The sequence below is a fragment of the Ceratina calcarata genome, unplaced genomic scaffold (genome assembly GCF_001652005.2).
Source record: "Ceratina calcarata isolate Rehan_Ccalc_2016 unplaced genomic scaffold, ASM165200v1 scaffold379.2, whole genome shotgun sequence".
In the NCBI taxonomy this organism is placed as follows: domain Eukaryota; kingdom Metazoa; phylum Arthropoda; class Insecta; order Hymenoptera; family Apidae; genus Ceratina; species Ceratina calcarata.
In genome coordinates, this window is record NW_017161115.1 from 452,907 (window position 1) to 480,283 (window position 27,377).

The following is a 27,377-nucleotide window of genomic DNA, read 5'->3' on the forward strand; positions in this document are numbered from 1 at the left end:
CACTGACTCACACCCAGCGTTATCGATTGCGCTTTTCGAATCGTGAAACACGATTATTCAATCTCGAATGACACACTATTGCGCGAACGCCTCCTGTGCGCCTCGCTGTCTGCGACTGCGGTCGCAGTAACCTCAGTGTTTCTCAATTGCGAAAAGCTGGCTCGCGTTACTGCCTGTCGTGCACCTCCGACGCCCACCTTCGCCGAGGAGCTCGAGCCTCGATATCGCGTGAAGCCAGCAATGGGATTGATTTACGCCGGTGACCGTAGACCACTTTCTTATATCGTCCGATCTGTCTGATTCATAAGTCGTCGAGTTCTCCATTTTTCCTCTCGCTATTTTGAATAATGGAATTACTGAATCACGAGCCGGGGCGTATATCGGTTTGCACGATATGCAATAACGTAACGAGGAGTAGGAGACCTTGCGCATGAATTATAGACTCCGGCTCACGATCGGCGCCGTGTAATGTTTCTTTTCGTCGGATCGTGTCCCGAGTCGAATCCGTTAGGTTTGCTTAAGTAAATCGCTGTTCCCTTTAATACTCACGACCCGATACACGCATTCAGGTCGTATCGAGCCGGACCCGGTTTAGGCTTCGGATTTTCGGTAAACAAAATTCATGGTCGTTGAACTCGACGGTACACGCGAGGGGATATCAGGGTTTATTCTCGCTTGAAACGCGATTAAAGCCTGCCTCCCCGGGCAAATCGGTTTCGCCGGCCAAGACTATTTTTCGCTAGCCCTTTGGCTTGACCCTTGGAAATTTCGTTCCGTTCCAACGGCGATCGGTCTCGCGCCTTTGAACGCGTTGCAATTCTGTCAGGCTCGTTTCTCTCCTCTGTTGTGTGCTAGCAATTGTCTGAGTCACAAGGAGATTTCGATCGAAGCAGGAAAAAACTTGACCTTCGGATACGAGCCGGATGACTTCATCCGAAAAAATGAGAGTCTATTTATCTTGCGGGAGTGAGCAATGATATCCTTCGATGGGAAAATCCACAGTTCCATGAAACAGGTATGCTTCTTTTTTCATCGAGTGTTTTACGAGCATTGTGGAAAGGCAATTAAAGTAAACGTCGTGTCTTCTTAATTGTGCCTCGTTCCTTTTTTAACGAGCAAGAACGACAGAGAGGGAAGGTCGCAGGCCTTGACATTGAAGTTCCACTCTGCAGTTTTAAATTCGTTTTTCAACGAATTTGCGTCGTCGAAATTGGCGGACCGTAATAAACGTTGATTCGCTGTTTGCTGCAACTGGGACTCGCCTTTGCTTGGTGGAAGTTTTTGGCTGCCCGTCGGAGCTACGATTAAACAATTTCCGGGGTAGCCTCCGACGTTTTTGTTCCGCAGGCCACCGCGCTACATTCCCGTTGCATATTTATTAGACGTCACGCCCGATAACAATCGGTCGATTGTTTAATTCCTCGTACGCGATGCCAGGCTTCTCTTCGCGCCGCGTCTGTATACGATTGTTCGCGCGAATGCACGATTTTTTCTTTTTATATATATACGTATACACATATATATAGACACATATGTATGTATATTCAGGATACACAGGTGCACGGTCGTGCACGGCCGCGTAGGTGTGTACGCGGTCGCACAAGAGCCTTCACTCGTGCGAATTTCTTTCCATTATAAGCGGGCTTTTGAAGTGCAAGAAAAATAGCCTTCGTTACAATGGGTAATTTTCGTGCCACGGGTTCATTTAGATGAAGAGATTGCGCGTAAAATGCCCTCTTTCTCTCGCAATGCCTGCCTCGAATCTCAGGATTCAGTTAAATTGAATCTATCCAGTATCTCGCGATCTCCGTCATCTTTATAATTTCTGAACAAGATTTTAGTCCCCTCGGCTAATGATCTGCCATTCTTCTGCAGTATCGTAAAGTTTTCTGATCCACAGATGCGACGGTAATTTATGAGACGTTGACCGTATGCAAAACTGTGCACGCGACCCTCGTAGACGTGTATCAAGAGTTTTCCCGTGATCCTAGACTCTACGCAATTTCACCCCCTCCCCCCTCCTCCCCCGTACTCTCCTTGTAGTTACACGTTCACCCGTATGCAGAAACTTGGAACAGGGCTTGTTACCCCATTCGTGTTCGCGACAGCCTGAAAATACCGTCGCACGAACTTTCCCTCTAAGCCCTTAACGAAATTAAACTTCGTACAACTTCGCCGCTCTTCTTCCGCCGTTCTGCTCTCTTTTCTTCGCGCCGGGTCTCTCGCCTATTACCGCGCGGGTTTCTTTTTCGATAATGGGGGACAGCTCGCGAGCTCGAAGCACCGATTAGGATAAAAAGAAGGAAAAAGGCGCGCGCGCGTGTACGAGAGAGACAGAGAGAGAGAGATTTGAAAGGATGGGCGCGGTGCAACGGGTCGCAGGGCGTGCATAGGCGGCTCGTAAAATATCAGGGTCGTGCGAAAATTTCCGCGGCTCGTCCCGACGTTTACGGCCGATCGCCGATCTTCCGTGTCCTTTCTCACGGCTCCGGCGCGCATAGGCGCAACTACGCCAGTTAGACTACACATTATGCGCCGATCGGGAACGGTTACACGAACGAAAAACCTGAAACCGCGAATCGATCACCGTTTCTTCACGTCTGTTGACCTCTCGTTACCGGCTTACTGTCAGTACACCCGACGCACAGTTTGCGAACAATTATCCCGTGTACTCGGCTACATTGAAAGTCGTAGTTTGTTCTCCGAGAGGTTTTTAACACAGTTTTCCACTTCGTTTCGATGCGGAACACGAGCCAGTACTCGAATGTGCACTTGGAGCTATTAAAATACAGAGTACGCGGCTTAGACACCTTTATCGTGGAAACAGCTTCTCTATTAGCGTCCTATTTTTTTTTAAACAATCTAACGTACTTGTTTGGGACATAGCTAGACGTACGATTAAATATATTTGGGATCTTAAATGCAGAGAAGATGCAGAATAAAATTGATTTTAAGCGATAAACGAGCGACTACATATATGGTACTATTTTGTGGGATTACTTATAAATCCAGATAACGAAAACGTATCTTACGTTTATAAGGATAAGTACCTTTGGTACCACGTATTTGTCACACGAGGCTATTATGCCAGTCAGTTGTATACATATGAATGCTTATTACTGGAGGCCTGGATCATAAACACTGTCCTTGGTGATTAGGTGTCCCCCTGATTAGCTCGAAAATTTTCTGAAGAACAGTAAACTCTTCCTCACTTCAAATGGTCCTTCAGAGCCGTTTTAATAAAAGATTATTTCGAATTTCTTTTATTTATTTCTTATTTTAATTAGTTAACATGTTTTATAATGTTTATTCATTTTTTTAGGGACGTGAGGAAACTCTATGTAGATTTCATTTTTTTATATTGACATTTATCTATATTAGATAAGTTCGATTGCATATGATAAGGAGTGAGCGTGGAAAAAGACGGTCTGATCATTGGAGATACAATTGCAATCCACCGCGCCTACTCGATCGTTTTTATTGCGCCGTGATCCGGGCAACGAAGCCGTGGCAGCGATCGCTCCTGCGTTACCGTTATCGAAATCAACCGTTCGGCTGCTGGACGTAAAATAGGAAAGTGCACGAGGACGGCGGATGGGTTCGCGTGGTGCACAGAAGCTGCAGGCGTAGCCGGTGAACTGCGAGGCTGTTGCATAGGCCACAGCACCGCTGCATTGCACTCGGTGCAACGATACCACACGCGGCTACTATCCTTTCCACGAGCATACAGTCCCTCGCGGTACTAACTTTCCCGTTTGTTATATCCTCTACTCGCGGTGCACTCTCTTCTTTTTAATCCCCCGCGATGAATCCCAGCCTTTGAACGAGCGCAGCGTCGCTCTCCGAGTTTCGCGAAACGAAGTTTTATTACTTGACAGGCGATCAGATGAGGTCGTTAAGAAAAAAAGAGTCGGGCTCGGCCTGGTTTTAATGCACGGCCTGAGAAAATGTTCGCCTGCGCAGGATCGAATTTCGTCTTTTTTTTTTTTCTACTTCTATTTCTTCATTCGGACACCGTAACTGAAACTTTCTTCAATCCGCGATTCGTGCCGAAGTCCCATCGATCTGCTCGTTTTTCAATAGCTTCGATCGGGCTCGTAGTTCGTACATAATGGTGCGGCGGCCTCTCCCACTCTTCAGCGTTTTCTTCGAGTTCGCCTCCGCCTTCTTTTTTATCCTGCCGAGTTTCTCGGTCAGCCAACGAGCACACAGCTGATGGCGGGAAGATACTATATAATTAGAAAGTATACGCGTAGCCATGTGGCTCGGTTTAAGGTGGAGTCTGCAAATACGTCTTGCAGATCTGCAGAGCCGCGGTCGTTAGCGGTTTTACTTATTTGCACTTTTAGCCCGCCTCTTCCGTTTTACTTTTTTTTTTTCCCTCCTTTATCTGCCTCTTTGTCCTCGATTCCCGTGGTCGACGAATAAACTCGCGAGAGATCTCGGTCTTAGATGGGTAACTCGAAACGTGGACAGATTGATATTTTAAACTCCGGTAGCCCCGTCATGTGCGTTTCAGAGCGCGCACACACGGACACGCGGGGTCGGGGAGATTCGCGTCTCGATTACAGGGGCCGATGAGCACGTTCGGTCGATTTGACTTAGCTAGGCGAAAAAGGGGTGTCTCGAGGAGTCTGGGCAAAGTTTAGGGGATTCGGTGTGGCCTGATCCGCCCTCTGTCCAAAGTCGGACCCGTCTCTCTCGCGTCGGGTCGTTAGTTACTTTAAGGGAGAAAATCAGTGCGTAATTAGACGTCGACGGGCGGCTCGTTTGTACCGTGGCTCCTCGGATGGATGTCACGGTAATTTAAGATCTTGATCGTCCGCCGGCCGTTCATTAGGCACGGCATCGACGTCGATCGACTTCTAGATCCGCGATTGTTCGCAAACGGGCGAGTTTCTTTCGACCTCGGCGAGATACTTTCCGGGTTCCACGGAGGAGAAGGGAATCTCGTCGTTTCGGAAAACTACCGGACCGTTTTGTCGCGAACAAGGACAAACAGATTAGCGTAATTCCGCAGATGGCCGTGCGATGCAAGTAATGGTTAACTAGACAACTAAGTACAAAGTACTCGAAAACTTCTTTTAATGCGGTCTAACATGGTACATCGTGTATTTTGAAACGAGCGTACACGGTCAATTATTGAAACAAGGAATCCATACAATTCGATTTTGTAGGTGCGTTAACCGGTCACGTTGTTTCACGAGACGAATAATGTCGAGAAAGAGGACGTGCCTGTCTCTCGCAGAGAAAAATGAATTTTCGCTGAACGTAACCGGTCTCTTTCTCTCTCGTTATTTACGATTCCATGATAAGTAGTTGTTCGTCATGACTCACGACGAGAGGTATATACGCTCGTCCGTTCGCGCGAGTGCATCCCAGCAGCGTTTATACAACGAAACGCACTATTCACGCGTGTTAACGCTCGCCACACCTCCCCTCTCTCTCTCTCTCTCTCTCTTATTCTCACACATGCACCGTGGTCGATCTCCCCGGACCGCGTTTTCGCTTTTCAAACACGCTTCGAGCATTACCGCGTTGCGTGTTGCACGTTGCGGCAGGCAAATAGGGAGGAGCCATCTTGTCCCGATGATTTACATGAGATCTTGGCGACTCCTCCGCGCGCGCTGAATTGATATGCACCGGCCAAACCCTGGTTGCACCATCGGCAGCCAGCGTAGACGATCCGATCCGCGTGTCCCAGGTGTGCCGTTTTCTTTCTTAGCCAACGTTGCTACACCGGCTCGGTAAGGTATCGCTGTTTACACGGTTTGCTGCTGGCAAAACGCGCTTCCAGTGTTCATCGTCTAGATTTCAAACGCAGATTGGTCTTACACACGATTTCTATTAAATCCTGTACGCCGCTGCTCTCTGTCGTCGTCCCTCCTCCTCCCTCGATTCTCGTTTTCACGTGCTCTTACGTCAAGCTACCGTTTATCATCTCGGCGGTTATCGGGCTTCGGTGAAGAAACGTTTGACCTCGCGATCACCTGTGCGGAACACGCGATCATTAAACGCGTTCCTTTCGCTCTCTCCTGCGATGCTTCTCTCTTTTTATACGCTTTTCATTATACGACCCCACCGGCGGAGAAAACGAAAGCCTCGTAACGATAAAGAGGTCGTGATTTGAAAATTTATTACAAGTAAAGTTTTATGTTAAATAAAAAAATTTATGATGTCAGTTTAGAAAATCTTTTGTACAATTGTAGACGATAGTATTCGTATATTCTTTGAAGGAGTATTAACTTCGACACTGGTCCGTGCGATTTGAATATTTTTAAGAAAATCAGTTCACTACGTGGTGTACAAAAAAAATTGCAATTTTTTAGAAGCTCGTTAAATTTCTTCGTAAAATCTACGGTGGAATTATTAGCGAATAGAAAATGATTGAAATACCGAAGGTCTCTGGTTAATAATTGTGATCTTGGATACAGGCTAACCATCGTCTTGGCGATCCTCTCGGGGATACACGGTTGAATATTGCGCGGGATGCGGTCGATAATCGCGGCCGAGTGCGCGGCATTGTCTCCGGGATCTTCCTCAGCTCGCAGGCTGATTAAAATTCATGGAAAGTGTAAATTAACCGTGACGCTTACGGCCAGGTGTTCCCGCGCGAGGATTCCGTACCCTTGTCGAACGCGTGACTAAAAGCTGCGTCCCGAGTGCACGCTCGAACCCCGACCTGTACCTATTAGCTTAATGCATATGAAAGCGAAGCAGATTTCCAATATCACGTATTCACTTCATATAATTTTAGATGATTCAATTAGCAACAGATGATTTTTTTTTGTATAATGTTATTAATTTATTTTAAATAACTGAAGTACCTTCACACAATTATGGTTACATTATGGCAGCAAGTATAGTTCTTATATCATGTTTTCGTTTTAAATGATTTATCCTTCCTACATTCTTAAATGATTAAATTATGACTCTGTTCGCCCACTTATTGGTCAGTGACGCTCGTAAGTTCGCCGGTTCTGTTCTGGCACGATTCACGGATATTATGTAATCTTAGAGAGACGCGATAGCTATCCGCTGTCACGGATATTTATCTATATATAATTAAATGACGTAGTCGCCAATCCACGGGAATTTATTAGCATAATGGAAACGCTATTAGTTGAACGGATTNATTATATGTAACTCATTAAATATCGAAATTTGAAGAAAAGTGCACTATTTTTAATTAAAAATTGTCGATATTCCGCAAAAAAAGAAGTATTTCTTCAATTGGTACCATAAACGTCTCATTTTGCACAAAAGTCCGCAGTTTCCTGATGAAGCAAAATACGAGGCAGGATTTCCGCGCAGAAAATTGAACAACGTTTCGCATGAAGCAACCTAATACGTATTTTGAATCCGACGTATCTCGTCGCTTCGTCGCCATCGTCGTCGTCGTCGTCGTGTCGATACGGAGCCAGATGCGCTTACCAGCCCGTAACCTCGTTTCAAATGGTTTCGTTTTTACTCGGACGCACACAGCGTGTTTACTAAGCCCCGCGACGTATTCTTGCTGATCGCGCGTTCCACTTAACGCCTCGTTTTATTCCCCCGCGCGCAACTTGATTCCCGCGCGCAAAAATCATCGCCCGAGCGAGCGTCTTTCTCTCGCGAGAACAGTAGCCTAGTTTTTGTTTAAATCGTTAATCTGCGGTCGCTCGCCTGTGAGCACGGACAAAGAACCGCGTTAATCTTTCCCTTGGTCAACAATGGCGTCAGCTACGCCCGCTTCGACAATGGTCCCATCAGTTTCGTCGGCAAATGTTTCCCCAGGCTTATCACCGACTATGTTAACTTCGAGCTGATAACGCTCGAACGACGATTATTAGGCTGAACATCCTATTTCACTACCTGGTCTCTTTATTGCATCCGTTCCCATAATTTACTACAGGCCATGAATATCATAATCGAAATTAATACAACAATTCATATAGATATTCTCGTTTTCCTTTCGAATCAAAATTCATTTTCCAAGAGTCTATAATGGAATCAATAAACGAAGGATAACGTCAAACGGGTCTTCATACTGATTCGTTCTGTATACGCTAATGATGCAAATCGGTTCATAAATTGTTCGTTTCCTTTGGCAGTGCATCAAGATTAGGTTGCTAACGACGAATTCTAGCATTGATCTCTGGAAACCCGTTCCCTTCTATCGCGGAGTGCATGAAACGAAGACACGGTTGTAGCCCCGCGAGATCACGGTGCAGATTTCTCCTTGGCAATCAGAGTCGTATTCCGCCTCCCTCTACGTGGCTATCTCTCCAGCTAGCCTCGTTCCCTCCTCCTCCTCCTCCTCTCGCAGCGCGCGTTACACCATTATCTATCCTCCGCGTTATGCCTCCGTGCCCGTTCCAACAGGACTGACGTGACCGGTCAGCGACGCGAAATTTCGTCCAGGCCCAAGGCGTTCAACAAGTGTCGCACGCGAGGAATTGTACACGGCATACCGCATTGTTACAGGCTGATGTCGGAGATCGCTCGAGTACCTCAGACTGGCCTTGCGCTCCGGTAAACAGCGGAAACTTTAGTCAAACCGCTTTATCTAGCAGTGCAAACTCAGGCCACAGGATATTCTCGTGCATATATAGGCGCGTCGTAACGAGGCGGACGATATTTTTCATTCCGTATTCTCAGACGTAACAAACAATACTGACACCCTTTGTAACGAGCTCGAAGATGTTCTTACCGTACTTCCTGACGCGAGTGCCATTCACGCACGTCGCTCGGTTAAACGGATCGAGTAGGTGTGCACGCATGCACTATCTCCCAACTAGGAAAAGACCGATGCTTAGCAAGCGCACAGCCCGGAAAACCATAGGTTACACAATGGTGCGTGGCGCTCCGTTTCCATTCCGAGCTCGAACGGGACGGGAGTACAGGGAAATGGGAGGCCGGCGATATTAAGTACATTATTTCAAGTACCGTTCCTCTTACTTGTTATGCCGGCACCGTGCGACCGACGCCCGGCACCGGCGTCGCATTTAGAGCACACACCGCGCCGCGCCGCATCGGTGCGGCGCGCGGTGGTCAGCTACGCTAAATCCGTGAAATTCCCCTCGTTTCAGGTATAACGTTCAACAAGTACTATACCACGCGCTCAACAAGTACCGTATCGAGAATATATCGTTTAACGCGATGTAGGTTAATAGGCTTTTCAGTCGTATAGCAATTGCTAAAAATAATATTAATTAGCAGTTACTCCATGTGAACTTAGTTTCGATCTAACTGGACTTGACCCAGTATCATCAACGTTACGAACGTTATATTAGGTGAAGTAAAAAGTTCTGAGCCTTTTTTGTCTTTATTTCGATGAAATTTACTTCTTGAGACCAGCCTTATGCAAATGGTTCCAAACGGTTTTCTGGCTAATCTTCAGTTCCTGGGCAATAAAATAAGTGCTCGCATGCCGGTCTGACTCGACGATTTCCATGATTTTATCAACGTTTTCGACGATTGGCCTACCAGAGCGTGTCTCATCTTCGACGTCCATATTACCAGAACGGAAACGTTGGAACCACCGCTTTGCTATTGCATTCGATACTGTATTGGATTCATAAACAGCACAAATTTTTTTGGCCGCCTGCATCGCTTTTTCCCCTTGGTCGTAGTGGTACTGAATAATGTATCGAATTTTCTCGTTTTTTCCTCCACTTTGGAACGCACTAACACACAACTGGATTCACTCATCAAAAAATTGTCACAAGACTTTTTTTAAGGCGTTATGTCGCCTTTAATTTGCCGTATAGAATGAGAAGATACAACGTATACATCGTAAGATATGGCTCACCAAAGCCATGTAACGAAAAAGGCTCAGAACTTTTTACTTCACCTAATATTTCGATTACGATTCGAAGAATTTACGTATTGCTAAATGATTAAGTCATTTCATTATTTTATAGAAGAGCCTTGAGATTCTCTGGATTCCAAAATGATTAGTATCATTAAATTGTAGAATTTGTAATTTTATTTCGTACGCATAATATTCAACGTGGAGTATTTCGATTTGAAAACTGAGGATTCGGTAATATCGTCTGTGAATCTAATATCGAGGGCATTATCCCGTTCGTCTAGCGTGCTCTCGGGGATCGGGACCATCGTTTTCACTCGCGATACGCTTGAATACGGTTCCCGAGCTTGAATCGTACGAGCCCCAGGAAGGCGACCTGGGGTAATCGAAGGTAACAGCGAATTATCGAGCAGCTGTCCGAGGTTTCTCTGATCGTCGATATGGAGCGTGGGCAAAAGGAAACGTTACGTTAGGTGAAATCGTTAGGGAAATTATTAGGAGCCCCGCCGCGCGTGTTCTTATCTACTCTTCATTACGTCGTTAAGGTATTGCAATTACAAATAGACATACACTGATATCAGCTATTGGTATGTTATTTCAGAGTGTTCACCGTATGTTGATCTGGCAATGAGATTTTCATACATGTTTTTATATGTGAAACTAAATTCTGATAGTATGGTAATAGATTGTGAGAACGATGACATAGAAAAAAGTAGAAATCTTAGATTATGTGGCTTTAGAAAAAGTTAGTGTGGATTACTTTTATTAGCTATTATCTGATGGGAAGGAAGGGTTATCCCTATCGAGATAATTGCTACTTCTGATCGATTTATGAATCAAAGATTGATTCGGTCAGGGGTTCGTTGATAGCTCGGGCGTCGTCGTGAGGCTCTCGCGTGTCCAGAGGTCGTACGCTTTTGTAATTTGCGTTAAGGACAGTGGCGAGGCGGGCGTGTAACGACGTCTCGTGTTTAGCGAGCTTTTCGTTATCGCATCGATCCACACTGTATCCACAGGTGACTATCCTCAGGGGGAAGGGTTGATTTTAGAAACGCTAACGATTTCCTCTAGCCTCAATTCTAACGCGGTCGTAAACCGGTCTCGTAAATTTAGCGATGCATCGGTTGTTACGCCGCGGGAAAGAACGCTGACCGTGCTCGGCTTCCACGATCCTATCCAGAACGCATTAAATTATGTAACAGGGAAATCAGATAGCGCATCGATACACCCTGGGCGCAGTGTGCTTCTCGTTGGCCAGTCTGTTGGTTCCGGCTGCCGTTAGTACGAGAAACCTATTACGCTATTACTTATTTGAGCTCGCCGAGTTTCAAAGAAATATTCCACGCGGATATAATTAGTTGTATTAAACGATCGACAAATCATGTCGGTTCTCGTATCCCGTGTTTAATTATCATCCGACGAAACGGATGAATTTTGTTAATTGGATTAATTGTCAATTAATCTAAACGACTTAGATCGTGGATTTCAATCCGTGGTACTCGATCGCTTTGATTTATCCCGATTTGATTAAATTCTAATGGCCGCTGGCACGTGAGACGACCGTTTTATCGCCTCGTATATCCGCGGGGCCCTGACCATCCTTATGCACGAAGACAAAGTACACGTATCAGGAATGCACGGCGACGTGCACCGGCATACGGTAGCGCGGCGGCGCGGCATTAATAATTCATAGCGGCGCGAAACGGTGGAGCGGGAAGGGCTAGGCTTTGGGGAATTATAAATATTTAGATCGTTCCGGAGATCGCCGCGAAGAAACGCTGAAACGCCGTTTTGTGCCCTTTCTTCCGTGGTTTCCTTTTTGCCGCCGTTTCTTCTCCGCGGTCTTCCTCGACCGATAAACCTCGCCCGTTACATTCTGCGTGCGTGACTCCACTTTTTAGCCATAAACGTCTTATTTCTTTCCCTACCGCTTTTTTGCCATATTTTTCCTTTTTACGTTCCCATATTTCACTCATGAATTTCATCCGGCGAACAGCGCTCGGCGTTCTCCATGGGTCATCGATAAACGGGCGCAGTGATATTAAAAATCAGAGACGGGCCGATGATGAACGGCCGCCGGTGTTTCGAGTGCCAGAATCGATGACCCGTGAGAAAAGCTTTCGAGTGGATCTCGAAACGGCGCGACGGCGGCGGTGAAGAACGACGGGCATTGTGCGTGGACGGAAATTCGAATGAGGACGGGGTTTACAGAGTTGATACTAAGATCAGGCGGCGTTTTACGCAATAGGAAAACACGGTTTACGGGCACGGTTTCGGTGCGTGGGATCGAATTCTGTGTAGCTTGGCGCTTTTTATTACCCGCTTAATGCCACGGCTGAGCGCGATGTTTTACGCAATTCCGGCCGGTGCAAAGTGAAACGCCGCATCTTATCCGCTTAGAAACAGTCGCTGCCACATTGTTCAAACCTTGTATCCTGTTGCTTAGCCTCGCTATCTCCGTCGTTAATCCCGTTTTCCGTGCTCGACGTATCCTTTTTTTGTTCACCTGTTTGCTGGCTCCTTGATCGACCCATTGATTTATACACGGTAGCGTGCAATCGCTCACTCGACTTTACACTATAATTATTTTCTTATCTTACCTCGCCACAATGTATTTTATTTAACTCGCTGTAACGGACGCCCGCGGTTACCCCGGGGTTTCAATCTAAACCTGCTCACCGGAGGTGTGCGCTCGTACTATTATCTTTATTGGTTATTAAAGAAATTACTTACCGGGTAACTACGGGCTCGACACAGACGTTATTCGATATCAAACGAACACCTCCCGCGGTGAAATCAACTTTTCTCCGCGCAGAGCCCGCCTACCCCCTTTCCGTTCGACCCAGGTCGCTGGCTCGGTCTCCTCTCCCCTTCACGATAAGTCGCATCGTTCGCCAGGCTTCTCTTATTGCCTGACCCGACAGCCTTGACCTAGGCCTTCTCCCGTGGGGGTCGATCAATCAATGGAAAGACTACCGCAGCTCGACGTCGACTAATTACGTAAACGGTCCGATAACCGATGGTTCGTTCGAGGTATTTCCAGTGCATCGTTGCTGGCTCGTATGAAACTTTTCGATGACACGACGAGTCGCGGGATCGATCGTTTAACGACGGCATCGACATGGTCGATCATGCATTCAGGGTAAATCGATAAAAATTTTATCGTTACATCCAAAGCGTTCAGTCAACACATTCTTACAAAGGGGAATAAATGCGAATTTTCAAACAGCTCGGTCCTCGTCCGGGTAAATCAATACACACTGGGAGAAAATCAGAAATAATGATAATACATAATGAAACCGTGATTCGACTTCGTTTTCGTCGGCTCGTTCACGGCTCGTCGATAGTATAAATGAACCTTTTAACCGGTACAATGCAACGGTGATTACACGAGCTTCGCTAGGGTTACCGAGCTTTCAATTGTTCGTTGCGTAATGGTTCGTTCGATCGACGATAATCTGCTCGCAGCGATGAGAAGTGCTTCCCTATTAGCTTTCGGTTACGTTCGGGTACGCGTTACCTTTGCCTCTCGGATAGAATATTAAGTCGATCGATGACGGTTAAGCTGTGAGGCAAATTGAAATTCAATAAGCGGCCGCACGGCGAAATCAATAGCGCGGTTTGCCCGTACTCTCCGATTCGTTTCCCTCGCTAACGTCTCCTCGCAATTTTCATGGGTTCCAGACGTTCGATGGATTAAGCGGAACGCGCCGGTGAGCAGCAGGAGAGGTACCGAGGACCCAGCCGAAAGGGAATCGCGAAGACGACGTTTGCAACGGTAGAAAGCCCGAGTAACGATGTAAAGGACAATGTAACACCGTTCAGATAACTGCAACGCAAAGGCAAACGCTAGAAGGGAAAGGATAATAATCGTCGAAGAAAAGGCGGCCCGATCGATTGGTTCCGTTGAAAGAAGTTGCCCGATCGATCGTTTCCGTTCGAAGGTACGCGCCAGGATCACCTGGCTGCTTTCTTTTTGTCTATTTCTCTATGGAACGAACCGCTAGATCGCCACACGATCGCTCGACGCCGCCTACTTTCTATCGCCCTGGAACGACTCCCGAGGTGCACCAGTAAAATCCACGAGCAAACGAGTTTTACGATTCTCAAGCTGCGAAACGCAACGAAACGACCAACCGTAATTACGGAGAATAGGATCGAGGATTTTGTTTCTTTATTTTTCCCCGTTTTATTTCGTTTTCCTTCTTCTCCCGCTTGCCGTCTGCCCAAAGAAAACTCGAATCAGCAGAGTCCGCGTCTGGACGATCGTCTGGCGAATGGTTCCAAAGCGCACCGCAAACGGTTTTTTTACTTTGCAGCTTTATCGGACGGTGGTTATCGTAACCGGAGGACAGTGTCGCGAAGGCGGTAAACAAGGACGAGGCGGCAACCGGATTCGTGGGACGCGACACCGGTCACCCTTGTATCATAAGTATATTTTAGATTAGATCGAATTAAATACTTAGCACTCGCGGTCGTCGGAATCGCGACGCTAGAGCTCGTGCATCGTGCGAGAAGAGAGGATCCAGGCCGGCAGAGGAGTTCGAGTCGTACGTATCCGCGCGGTACGGGTGTAAAATCGTGGCGAACGGAGCGGGGAACAGCGGCGAGATGTACAGAGATCCGAACAGTTCCCCGGGAACCAGTATCAACACGAAGGGCGACGAGGTCGAGATCGTTAGCAGATTTTTAGCGCCTCTGTGCGCGAGGGATGAGGCTGCCAGGAACATCGCCCTGGCGGCCGCCAGGAACACAGTCGAAGGCTGGCTCGGAGGGGTCGGCAGTCCGAATCACTGGGACGACGCCGGTGAAATGGAAGAACCGGAGAGCCTGGAGGGAAAGTTCAAGAGCCAGGACGGAAGGTAAATGCGATACTATCTATAAAATTATTCTCTAGTCATAGATTTCGTTTTCAAACCTGACAAGAATAAATTCATTTAATGTTTTCCTTCGTACAACGGATTCATAGACAACATGTTTTGATAAAATCATTAAACGAAGTATTGTATTTACTTCGTATTGACTCGGTCTTTGTATGCCTGTGTACGCGTCTTGCATCAATATCGATAAAACCGTACGCGTCAATATTGAGAAAGTTTCTATCTCTCGCAACTATACACTTGACTCTCCGGACAGAAACGTCGAATGCACCGTGTACATTCGATTCCCAATAAGGAAAACTTTTCCATCGTGTGTAATCCTTAAACAAGGCCTTAGTCGTGCCACTGATCATTCATTTTTTTTGGGTTCGACGACTTCTCTTAATTTTAGAACGTTCCTATAATATACATACATCTATCAAGACAAATTGAAGTTATTCGATTACGTTGTGTTATCACTCACTTCTGAAATTCCCTGGAGGTAAATAGAAACTCGCGGAGATTTATCACGCATTCGCTACGGGAGAAAAATATTTACCCGTCGACGTAATGATCGGTCGGGAGTCATTAGCCGGTCAGAGAAAACTCGGCTCTCGAATAACTCCCCATTCCCTTTAGTCCGAATTTTTTCCCCGCCGGAATCTCGCCGTTGATCGAAACTCCTTCGTTATCTTTCGCGAAGATACGACATGAGCATCGAGCGTTCGTCGAGCAAGTCGGCGCCGAAGAACGTGCAGCCGCTGCAGCCGCCGTTGATCCAGGACACGTTCAGGACCGAGGGTTTCTTCCCGCAAAGCGTCACGGAGAATCCTGCCTTCCTGGAGGACAACAGCCTCGAGTGTTCCGAGAGATATCCATCGGGTTCGTTCGATTGCGTCGACGGCCGCCTCGGGAACGAGTACGGGACGCCGAACGAGAGGCGAAGATACGTCGGCGACGTGGATAGCTACAGGTCTGGCCACTCGACGTCGTCCGACGAAGGCAAAGGGTTCAAGATCGACCAGGACAGGTGTCTCAGGCTGAAGGACAACTCCGAGGCCCGGTTCGGCTCGAGCAGCGAGAGCGAGAGAAAATACCTCGGCTCTTCGTCGAACGAGAGATTGAACGAGGCGAGCCTCGAGGACAGGCCCAGGACGAAGAACTACGTGAAGGTGAAAGGCGCCAAGCAGAAGCAGCTGGAGGATGACGAGCTGGACTCTGACACCAGGATCTATGGTAAGAGCCCCAAGTTCGACGAGAATCTCGGCGCGAATTTCGATCGCAGGAACCTGAACTACCGCCCGAAGGATGACCCGATGCAACGCGATCGCCTATGCTACGACAGCGTCGACGACGTCTCCTTCGACGAAACGGAGATGACGATCAGGAACCGCGACGGAGTGGTGTTCAATACCCTCGACGGTTTCGAGAACGAGAACGCCAACGAAATTTTCCATCGGCCGGACGACATACGTATACAGGAGGATCTGAAGCTGAAGAACTTCGAGATATACACCGACGATTCGTTGGACGACGGTCGGCAGCGTTGCAACCGCGCCGAGCAGCAGGATTACTTGCGCAAGAACGAGGAGCGGAAATTCAGCGCCGGCCAAATCAAGAGACCGCTCTCGCAGGACGAAGACGTCTCCTCGAAGAGCGGCAGAGTGTTGGAGAGTCCTGACGTGACTCCTGGGGACGTCGGGAGGCTGCTTAATCTGGGCAACGCTCTGGACGGACCGAGACAAGCGCAGGCGAACAAGTACTTGAGCCTGGTCACGTTGCATCTGCCGGTGATATTGAGGCTCAGCGTGAATTGCCCCTTCCAGAATGTCAGGATCAAGTGCGCCGAGATCCTCGAGATGGTTAAGGTGAGCGTATATTAAATCTTTAATCATGGTGCGATAACCGGGACGTAATCTATATTCACATAGTCCGAGGGATTAGTAGTTTGATATGAACCCCTTGCCACGGAGATTGGAGGATCAGACCCTCCGAGATCGAGTCATTTTATCCTTTAAAATTGAATTTACTCACACGCGTAAATTTGAACGGCGCGCGAAGTTTTGTGAAAATAAAATTAGGTGGAGGTCGCGTCGGGGTTCAACAGCCGAAATTTATTCTGGATAAATTGGGTCCCCGGAATATGCTTTTACATCTTCTGAGTCACATTCGTTTTACGAGCGCCTCGCTCGGACTCGTCTCGGTGTAACCATTTAGAAACGATAAACGCGAAGCAATTTTATGTTCTCTTGTAGAAGTCGTTCGTAAATAAACGACCGTCGGAATGGTCGTGCCGTTTTGAGTAGGGGCTATTTTTATTTCCTCCGGCATCGAGAAATAGTATCCGCGCGCAAACTTCATCGATAGCATGCGTGTCTGTTCGCGTCTCGTGGATCGGGATGAAACCGATGCGGTTGCGTTAATGGAGTTGTTTTAACAGTCTATTTATGGAGCGGACCTAAAAATATGCCGGCCATTTCGTCTTGCGCGGCTCTAGACACGGCTAAAACCGCGTTTAGCGATCGGTTTATCAGCTGGTGATCTTTTTAAACCGATTTAGACGATGATACGTCTCTTTAAAAATAACAAAGTCTATTTCGCTATTTTCATCCGCGTCTTTTTGGACGTTATTTTTACAAGATCGTTACGTAAAGTCTGATCGATGTTTCCGTGTGACTCACGGCGATTTAAACGAACTGCACTTGCGCGTAATACAATACCACTTAGATTGTATTATTTTCATCTCAATCTTTTTTTAATATGTGATTCAATTAAGTGGCTGTAGGTTGTATTCATGAAATATTTTTTTTAAACGAAAAAAAAAATATTCGCCCAATGTGGGGCTCGAACCCACGACCCTGAGATTAAGAGTCTCATGCTCTACCGACTGAGCTAATCGGGCACTTAGGTACCCGGGCCACTACCGTCTACTTGTAGCGTATCTCGAGAGCTTTTTGCCAGAAATAAAGTCTTTAAAATGTGTAATATTTGTTACAGGACAGGGGACTTCCAGTGCCAATGCCAGCCTTCGATGGACCCAGTGCCTTCGTCCCTACATCCGAGGTGAGTACATACTCCAAACTCTGATCGTACCATTTCCTCGGTATTTTAATAATCATTATTTTTATAATGTTGTCTTGGGAACTATCATGGCTTGTCTCTTTTAAAAGACACAATACGACAATATCGATCAATTTCATGATTTGCTTTAGGCAAGAGTTGTTTGCGTTACGAATTACCCAATCATTATTGATCATGATTAATATTAATGAGACAAGACAGTGACAGATGTACGAAACGTTGCAAACTCTGAATCTGGGAGAGGTAGTCGATTTTCGGTTTTAATGAAATTTGCATATAAATTGTTGGAATAAGAAAAACAAAATGATTAAAGTGCGTGATGTAGGACATCAAACTAGCGCTTGACCTATAAGTTTTGCATTACGATTGGTAGCTGCCGTGTAAAATCGTGTCTGACGATTGGTTGAGAGGAGGACGATGCCATGGATTGGTTCACATTTGCTTGTCCCCTGGTAGCCGCCAATTTAGCCTAATTAAGAACAATTAGGCACTCCTGCGCTTAAACCGCGGCTGTTTAGAAAGTGATATACCTTCATTACCGACCGAGTAAATGATAGATAGAGTTTATTTAACAAGATTAATATGACGGTATGACGATATTAGCAAAATGCATCGTACAGTATTAAGAATTTGTTAAATATTTTGAGAAAAGGTGTTTGAAATATCTGCTACGGTGATCGACAGATGTCGGTAAAGGCTAGCGATCGTTAACGAGGCAATTGCCGCGGCAATTAAATTCAAAGGCTTGAATCGTTCAATCAAATCAGCTGTTCTTCAAAATATTTTTATTCCCCTTTGATGTCTAATGAATTCCGATAAAATCGGAGGAGTGTCACGTAAACAGCTAAATGTTCAGTAGATCGATCAGTCGTGTCACAATACAACCAGATAAGACATCGCGCGAGTCATACATTAAGTAGGAAACGTGTTACATTGATATTGAACACTTGAATAAAAATCACTGTTCGGTATCTTGTTTTTCCACCGGATTAACACTGATACCGTAAAACATTTCGTACATCTGCCAAAGCATACGTTCATTCTTCGAATAATTTTGTCAGCTTCTGCTGATGTTAAATCTGTTTCATTTGCAACATCGAACATACACGTCCTTCGATGTCGTGCCGCGTTGCAATCTGTTCTCGCAATTCGCATTTTCGTGTTGGTTGAATTTTTTATCAGTGTTCTCACTCTTAAATCACCGAAGAAGAGCAAAAAATAAGTCGAAGGTAAGTACAGAATAAAGTTCTTTGTCATCGTATAATTTAAGTATGCACGCACGATAGCCTCGCTCGCGGATATTATTGACCTATACCACTTAATTCTCCACGTTTCCACCGTTTTCCCTTTCATTTCGTTCTATAAATGTCGCACACATTCTTTTTATCTTTTTAACGACCTTGATCTCGACTCCTGACCTTTAAGCGACTCCGTCACTACCGCGGAAGCAAATAGGTTTTGCGTAACGTCGAGTTCTAGAAAAAGGAGCCGCGGGCTCGCGTGCTTCCGAGTTCGACCGAGCGACTTGACAATTTCATCGTAGTTCATTAACATTGAATAAGCATGCATCGGCCGGGTTAATACATATTCTTAATGCCTTTTTTCAGTATTTGATCGAAATGCATCAGGCGTTTCACGTGTGCCTTTTTTTTGCGGTCGCGTATCAAAGTATCACCTCAAGCGATTATATAAAACCTCAAATGATTACTGCCTGTAAGGACTCTTTTTTTTTCCCTTTTCGTTGGATCGGATTGCTTGATCAATACTCCGCGTGAGACTCGCGTGCATCGCGGTTCTGGCTGTTTGTTTTGCGAACACGCTCAGGTACTCCCGCGGTAATTATAGCCCTACAGTGTGAGAAGAATGAAAAGGAAGAATACGGTGAAACTCGATAGCTTCGTCAATTCTTCGTTTGTCTTATTATACTGATTAATTATAGCGCAACGACTTTGCCATCAATCTTGTTACTATACGTACATCAAATTATTCTATTTTCAATTTGATTTATAATCGTGGACGGAATAATGAATTTTCGAAACTCAAATATGAGCAACAAAACGTTTCGTATGAATTTAACAAAAGAATAAATCATTCTTGTAATTGTTCCCAGCTGACACGCGGCCTTCGGTCACGTTTCTTCGCGATCGATAGAGTGTGCTCGGGGTTCGTTTCATTCCGGAATTGAGGACCCGAAAAATTCGATGGATAAACGTGCGAAAATTCGTGGCAGCGGCCAATCTCTCTCGTCCACGTGCTTGTGCAGCGGAATTCGTAGCCCGTGCTGTGATCGAGCCAAGTTCAAACTGGCCTGAATTTCGAACACGGTATGCGATTTCTGCGGTATCTTGGAGGGCTGCCCAAAGTTTGCACGGGAGAAAGAGCCGATGTCGGGCCAGGCAGGGGCGTTGGGACGGAAAGGGTGGACGGTGGCACACGTAGCCGGGTCATTGGGAGTCGTAGCCCGGTCCACCGACCGCAAGTGGCTGCAAGTGTCTCGTATACAAGCTCCATTAAGGATCTAATTGAATCCCTTTCTTGCCGTTTTCTCTCCTCGATCGCCTCTGTTACGCTCGGATTCGCGTCGGCAAACGGCATCCCCGACGCTAGTGTCGTTCGGTTAATCGCGTTACGATCACGTGAAAAAATTCTCCTTCGAATTCGCGTAATTACATTAGTACGTCCCGCGGGATCTCGGGTCGCGTATAAATAATCGGGGTCGCTGACTTCTTCCTATACGTCTTTCAACTGCCTGTCAGCTATTCGCCGTTTGAATCACGTCGCGTTGAATCCGCACGCATTGTAAATTACTCGCGTCAGTCCGAGCGCCGTGTAGTCGTTTCTGATGGTAGACGATGCGTTTCGAATGATTTCAACGCGTTCATTGTCCCTCCGTAGATTATTTATAATCTGCTATCAATTTCTGTTTCCTATTATCGTATTTTATCTCGCGTAGATCTTAATGAGAATAGTTCATCGCACGTGAACATGAAATTCTCATTGCTACGACAGACAGGATTGTCAATACGTGTCCAGATGGACTTAGAATCTTTGCCTTCTTTCTTAACCGTGAAATGCTAACACGTCCAAGGCCCGGCGGCAGTCTACGTTTACGCGGTGCGAATTTAAAAAACAGAACGCTCTAATGTACGTATCACGATTATGACGTTCGACGTGTGTAGGGACGAAGTAGAAATAGCGAAATCCCTCATGTAAATCCTCTCTACCACCCACGCGGTCCGCGCTCGGTTTGTAAGCCTTCGCGTAAATAACCAGCTGCTACCTCCGGAATACCTATGGGAATATTATCCCAGGAATATTTCCAGAGAAACGAAAGAATGGCACGTGAGTGGGGGGGCGTTCGGTCCAATCTGTCTTTTCGACGGTACGTTTTCATATTTTGTTCAATTTCCTGGTCGCTCACAAAATGTTTATTGTGCGCTGTTGTCGGACACGTGTCAAACAAGCGTATAAATTTTTCAACCGTTTCCACGCCGGCCTTATTCTACATTGTTCTGTTTTATTTGACCCCGTCAATTGTTTGCGCGCGGCTCGTCGAACGTATTTTTCGAGAGGAAACCCGTCCGTTACATTTCCCGCGCGCCGTTAAAAAAAGCAACGATTTCCCCGAGGATTTTAATTGCCGGACCAACAATTCAGTACGTCGATAAACAGCCTCGATGGCAACGTGTAAGGAATTTTTCATTTACCAGGCTCCCTCCCTTTCTCTCGACGTTTCGATCTAATCTCGGGCAAGGTTATCTTTGGTGGCTTGTTATATAATATCGCGTTGCGTCGGGAAAAAAAAGGAGGCTACCGTAACAGGAAGCTGTATCCATACACGTGTGGCTGTAAGTTTAGAAGGAAAGGGGATTAAATTAAAGGGGACGGATGGCGCGTAATAAGGGGTAGAGGGATAGACGAGAAGAAAATGGGACGTGGAGGTCAAAGAGAAATTGGGAAGATCTCTGTCCCTCGGGACGGATTCAGGGGGAATGGTAATCAGTACAAGTACTATACGACGTCTTATGTATGTGCCTACTTTCACGAGGCATCTATCAGTAAACAAGGTCAATCATTTTCTCGGGGCCATTTACCATCTCTAGAAGCTGATTTATGCCAATTATTTATTCAACCTATTATCGATCCCTCTTCTCTGCTCTTATATCATCGTCCCTCAGTCGAGAATATTTTTTAATCCCCTCGCTGAACGAGTTCATTTCGCATGGATCTTCTTTGACGGTATCGTCTCATCGCTTCTCGTCGCCTGCACTTCCAAGTCATTGGTCATTATGGCCTGACGTGTCTTCCTCTCCGCGCACATTAGTTCCTCCTAATCTATAACAAGATAGCCGGTAATGGTTTCACTGGCTATCAGCTTGACATACTCGGAGTTAATTGCGATCCGCGGTCACGGCAGGTTTATTTTCACCGCAGCTTCAATTACGTTTGATATTTGCTCGTCGTCGTCACGATATCGCTTCAACTCTGACCGTTTCTCAATCGCATTTCATGGTTAACTTAAATAAAAAATAACTCGCCGACTTGATTTCTTTTATCTAAGCGATCGATAGAAAATCGGGATGGCAGCGTGTTATCGTCTCCCGAGTCGTTATGAAAACGCGGGAATCCAGGTTAGTGGCAACCACTGCTTGACACGATTGCCGAGGTTCCACGGATTCGCAACTCGCCTTACCTTACGAAGGAATTTACGACTGCGTTACACGGGGCCGCTGTTAAAAATCCGAATGCGTTTGTTGTCCGCTGACGGGTTATCGCACGGGACGCGGGGAAGCGTCTGCGCAAAGATAGTCGTGACGTTCCTTGAACCGATAAGCTTATTTCTTCACTTTCTCGATCGATGTGTCCAATCCAGCAAGATAGAATTTTACACAGCGACGTCTTGCATGTTTTAATATTTCCATTTAATCTTGTAATTGCTCGAAGTACAAGTATTTTCCATTTGGGTCGATGGGTATGAAATGTTTTGTTCAAGCACGTGGATTCTGTAGGATGTCATGTATTTCATTCTAATTTCAGTTCGTAATTAAACCGCCGCAAACATCGATGTTGACCAGTTTTCGAAACTAGTTTCCTGGTACCGTTATCAGTTTCCTCTGCTAAAAATTGTCGATCGAAGAATAGACGAAAACAGCGTTGAGGACACGTCGGTCGTTCGCCAACCAATCGGTCCTCGGTTCCAAGAGGAACGGCGAATCACGAGGGTCGTTTAACGGCGGGGATAGCAACCGGTAGGTAGAGTCCGTCGGTCTCGCGTCTGTTGCGCGTTCACCAGCTTCCTCCCCCTCGCCGTCGCTCCCGTCCGCGACATCGCATCGCTCTTCGCGGGTGTTCATTCGCGTGTCAGACGTGCTTGAAGTAGGACTGCGCGACTCCCGTGTACGTACCATCGCGTTCACACGCTTCCTTCCGTCTCTCTTCCTCGCCCCCGCGAATCTGTCAACCGTCGACGAGGCCAGCCTGTGGTTCCACGTGCGCGCGGTACACTTCCGCCGGTTTTCACATCGGGAGAGGACTCACGTGTCCGGCCACGCTCGTGCTCTGCGCTCGCTGCCTCCCGCATCAGGTACGAAAACACGCTCTACATGTCCATCGGCTTTTGTACAGTAGGAATCGATCACTCTTTACGTTTGCGACTTCGGTGGTAGCTGGCGAGGTGGAAAGCTCGTATCCCGTTTGTTAGCGATTGTTCTCTCGTACTGCGACGTTAGGTTTAAAACTATGTGGCCTATACAGCGTGACACGGTGCGTGCTTATTTGCATACGATGGCGCAGCGCCTTTCTCGTTCGCGTCCTTGCAATTTCGTACTTCCGCGATGCGCTGAAAATAGCGAGTCGTGGCAATGGAAGAATCGAAATAACGAAACGTTGTCTGCTTCCTCTTCTGGATTATCCAAGCTTATTTGTCTTCAAGGTCGAGCAGCTCGAGCTTATTTGCTCGTCTCGCGATTACTCCCGCTACAGAATTTATTCGTGGATTAACAATGCGCAGCCGGCGAATCTTGTTGCTGCCGATATTTTAGAGCGTGATTGCCCGTGATGGAATTCCGGGATTTAAAACGGAACCGCGAATTTGTTCGGATCGCACGAGTCCCACGGGATCCCGGGCTGCGAATTTCCCCGATAACAAGCGCGGTTCGAAAAAACGTCAGCCCCGTTTTGTTACGAAGCGGCAGCGTGTTTGACTGCCAGCCATTCAAGACGTAGGAACTCGTTACGAATCCGCTCGGCCGTATTCATTCCTTTTCCTACCCGTAAATTCAATGGCAAGAGCGATATGAGTTGCGTTTTTCGAGTAGTATGAATCGAAATTCTTTTAGTTAACAAAAGGCACGGTCAAATGAAGACGGCGTCCTCGAAATTGAATTGGATCTTTTGTTTTCATTAACACAGCTTCATGCGAGATTTAATGAGTTGAATTTTATATTTAAAGAAATTAGAATCGTTTTCTTGAAAATAACAGACGTGGCTGTATTTCTATTGGGTTGGGGAATAAGTTCGTAGCGTTTTTACCGAAGACTTTTATTTAAACAAAAAACAATAATTATATCAATAAGTTAATCAATTATAGAATCGTTTTATGATCGCAGTTCATTTTTTCCGCCAATTCACGACTGGTTTGGCGACCGTTCTCCTTCAAAAGTGATTTGAGACGTTCTTCATCGAATTCAGAAGGCCTTCCGCTGCGGGACGAGTCCTCGACGTTAAAGTCGCCATTTTTTAACTTTGCAAACCATTTCCGTGCTGTAGACTCGCCTGTGACACCTTCTCCATACACGTCGCAAATGTCCCGGGCTGCTTCGGCAGCTTTTTGACCTCGATGAAAAGCAAAGAAGAGCAGGTGTCGAAAATGTTGATTTTTGCCTCCTGGGTATTCCATTTCTAAGCCTCAAAACTAATAAAAAATTAAATAACTCAAAAATACAATTAACATAGTTTTGTAGAGCAGAAAGAGTTCTATCGAATGAATACTTACCCGTTGCCAAACAGCAAACAAATCGTTGTAAAATAAAAGAAATTATAAAAACGCTATGAACTTATTCCCCAACCTAATATTTTACCTATAGGCACAAACTTTTTTTATCGCTTGCAGTAAAACTCACTGAAAGGCCACAGTAGGCTTGTTTCTACGCGGAAGTGTCTGCACTTTCCGGGGTCGTAATTTATTTTGATGATACCGTGGCTGTTGATAGTTGTCAAATTTTACACGCGTCTCGCACGGCCATGAATTATGCATAAACCGTGGAGGGTTCTGTGCCGGCTCGTGGGGTAATTGTCGATGAAAACAGCGGCGTGCGCGATGCTAAAGGATTTGATAACGCATGACGAATTCACGGCGAGTTAGGCGAGGTGACTCGTGCCGAATCGCTGACGCTATCATCCGACGATACCTGTAACGAGATTATTCATCACGTTCACCCAAGGTTACCCCGGCTCTGTTTGGTTCTAATCAATACCGCGGGTTAAAACTCGTAATATGCATATTGAAGAGTTTCTTTTACAAGTAACAACGTAAGAGATAAAAGGTTCAATTGCCGCGTCGTTTAATTTGTTTTTACAACTCTATCGTCGAAGTCGTTATCGTTGCAATTTAACTTTGGAATTCGAACCGATTACGCAAAGAACAGAATTCTTTACAGTGCAGGCATGTAATTTCCTCTCCAAAATTAGTCTAAAGTATTTAATAAAATTTGCGCGAACGCGGAGTTCCGTGCCCGGTTTTGTTAGCCTGGTTGCATTTACGTCCGCACGAATACGTTTTATGCACTCGTTTACCAGGGAAATTGTGTCACCGGCTGAAACGTAGACGTCTGCCGAACGGACAAAAGACACTCGCTGGTTTTGGAGCGCGCGCAAAGTGCAAAGCGATGCATACGACCGTGCGTGTCCCCGGCGACTCGCTAAAAACGAATTTGTTCTCGCGAACGCGGACTTATCCCAAAAGAAAGTAGGCACTTTAAAGCGTAATGTGAAAGACGTTCCGTGCCGTGAAATTGTTATCCGCTGTTGGAAAGCGCCCGCGTAATGCCGTGACGCAAGCTCCTTTCCGTTTTGTAGATGTAAATGGCAATATTACATGTAAACGACGTTTTAAAATAATGTCGCGCTTAAAACCCTCTCGAAGAGTTTGTAAAAAAAGAAACCAACGGACCTTGAATACTCTTTCGCGATCTCAGTGATATGCAAATGGCGTGCAAATTTTCTAAAGGACGCTGAAAAGTCCCGTCGCAGTTCGCCGCGGAGGTAACGCGCTTTCGCGAGAGCTTTTTTAAATCTCCGGTGGTCACGATCCAATTAATTAACATTCACCTTGTTGTCCTCGCGTTTCCCGATTCGACGCCTCCCCCGCGGACCGTGCCAAGGAAGTCGAGCGGGGTGGAAGCCGGCGAGTCAAGAAAGACAGGAGAACCGAGCAAAAAGAGGTGGTCCTTCTTCCGCAATTTAGTAAATTGGAACATTCCACTTCTCTCCTCGCGCGAGTTGGTTTATCAGACATACCCGAATATCGCCCCTCCTTATTAGAACGCGTTTAAAGCCGAGTCAGCCTTGCCCTGTCGTCCTATCTCCAATGAAATTAACTCGATGCGCCTTCGTTCCGCTTCTCCGATCTAATAAACGCGCTGATTGTACATTCAGACACGGAAAGCAATTTTCTTGCTTGTCAGCCCGCCCGATGCAATTATAGATCATCGATTAATGGAAATGTATTTCTTCTCAATCGCGGTCCCGTCCAATTCGTTTCTGCCTCGGACGTTGATACCACAGACGTTTTGCCAACTTTATTTCTAACCGGAGGCCATTAGTCGGCTCGATGAAAGTCTGCGAGACCGTTGCCACCAATTTGGGTTAAGTCGACAGGGAATTGCCATTAAAGGGTCCCTGGAGTTAAGATGTATCGAATATAATTGCACGGTTTTCTTGGGGCTGCTCGAAATCTTTCGTCTTGCTTGATTTCACGTCATTTTGGTTTCTTCTTATGACAACAAACATCGCTGGGCTTTACCATTTTCAGAATAATACTCTCAGAATTGTAGATCTAGCCTAGAAGATACCTTTTGTATATTTAATATGTTTTACATGAATAATGAAAAGGTCTTTTTCACGTAATTAAAACAGGAAAATTGCTGGTCGTTACTCCTTGATAATGGAATCTTTTCAGAAACATCTGTACAGAGTACATCCAGTCTTTGAGGTACTTTTGATTATCCAAAATTGTAATACGTACGTCGTGTACGATGAAAAAAGCTGACCTAGAAAAGGCGAGTAACACATCGTTCGCGGCGCACTTTCTAAAACGTCCTCTTTTGCAACACATTTTTACCGCGGTACTCTAACAAGGGAACAGAAGGAGCGTTTTTACTGTTTACTCCGCGATTGCTACAATTAATGGAACAGCACATTTCTCGGACGAATTACTTTTTCAACAAAAAACTAAGGAAACTCTCCGAAATTGTAGCAGGCGGAGCGTAGCATCGGAGAAATAAGAGAAATTGTAATAGGAATATCGAAGAGAAAAATCACCCATTAATTTTTTGTTAAATCGACCATTACGACGTTTCGCGTTGGCAAAAATAACAAAAGTTCCTTCAGAAATTATCTGTCTAGAATCGCACGGTTTAACACTA

The 27,377-nt window shown here is 46.1% G+C and overlaps 2 protein-coding genes and 1 non-coding gene across 7 annotated transcripts in view; 2 read left to right on the forward strand and 1 right to left on the reverse strand.

Moving 5' to 3' along the window:
- Sesn (Sestrin) overlaps positions 1-27,377 on the forward strand; it is a 127,183-nt gene that overhangs the window by 3,493 nt on the left and 96,313 nt on the right. For all 3 annotated transcript variants that reach the window (XM_018026227.2, XM_026814342.1, XM_026814341.1), the window contains exons 2-5: positions 13,478-13,737; positions 14,113-14,655; positions 15,356-16,520; positions 17,650-17,715. In XM_018026227.2, the coding sequence (XP_017881716.1) occupies positions 14,405-14,655; positions 15,356-16,520; positions 17,650-17,715 (1,482 nt within the window). In that variant the 5' untranslated portion in view covers positions 13,478-13,737; positions 14,113-14,404. The remainder of the gene's footprint in view (positions 1-13,477; positions 13,738-14,112; positions 14,656-15,355; positions 16,521-17,649; positions 17,716-27,377) is intronic.
- Positions 17,482-17,554, reverse strand: TRNAK-CUU (transfer RNA lysine (anticodon CUU)). Its single transcript has one exon. It is a non-coding gene; the product is annotated as a tRNA-Lys (tRNA).
- Positions 18,649-27,377, forward strand: part of LOC108625898 (uncharacterized) — a 12,837-nt gene continuing 4,108 nt past the window's right edge. The window contains exons 1-2 of one of the 3 annotated variants that reach the window (XR_003389318.1): positions 22,350-22,364; positions 22,771-23,317. The gene's annotated coding sequence lies outside the window, so the exon portion shown is untranslated. Of the gene's footprint in view, positions 18,963-22,349; positions 22,365-22,770; positions 23,318-27,377 lie in introns of those variants that run through there. The other 2 variants (XM_026814343.1, XM_018026229.2) reach the window with 2 other exon arrangements.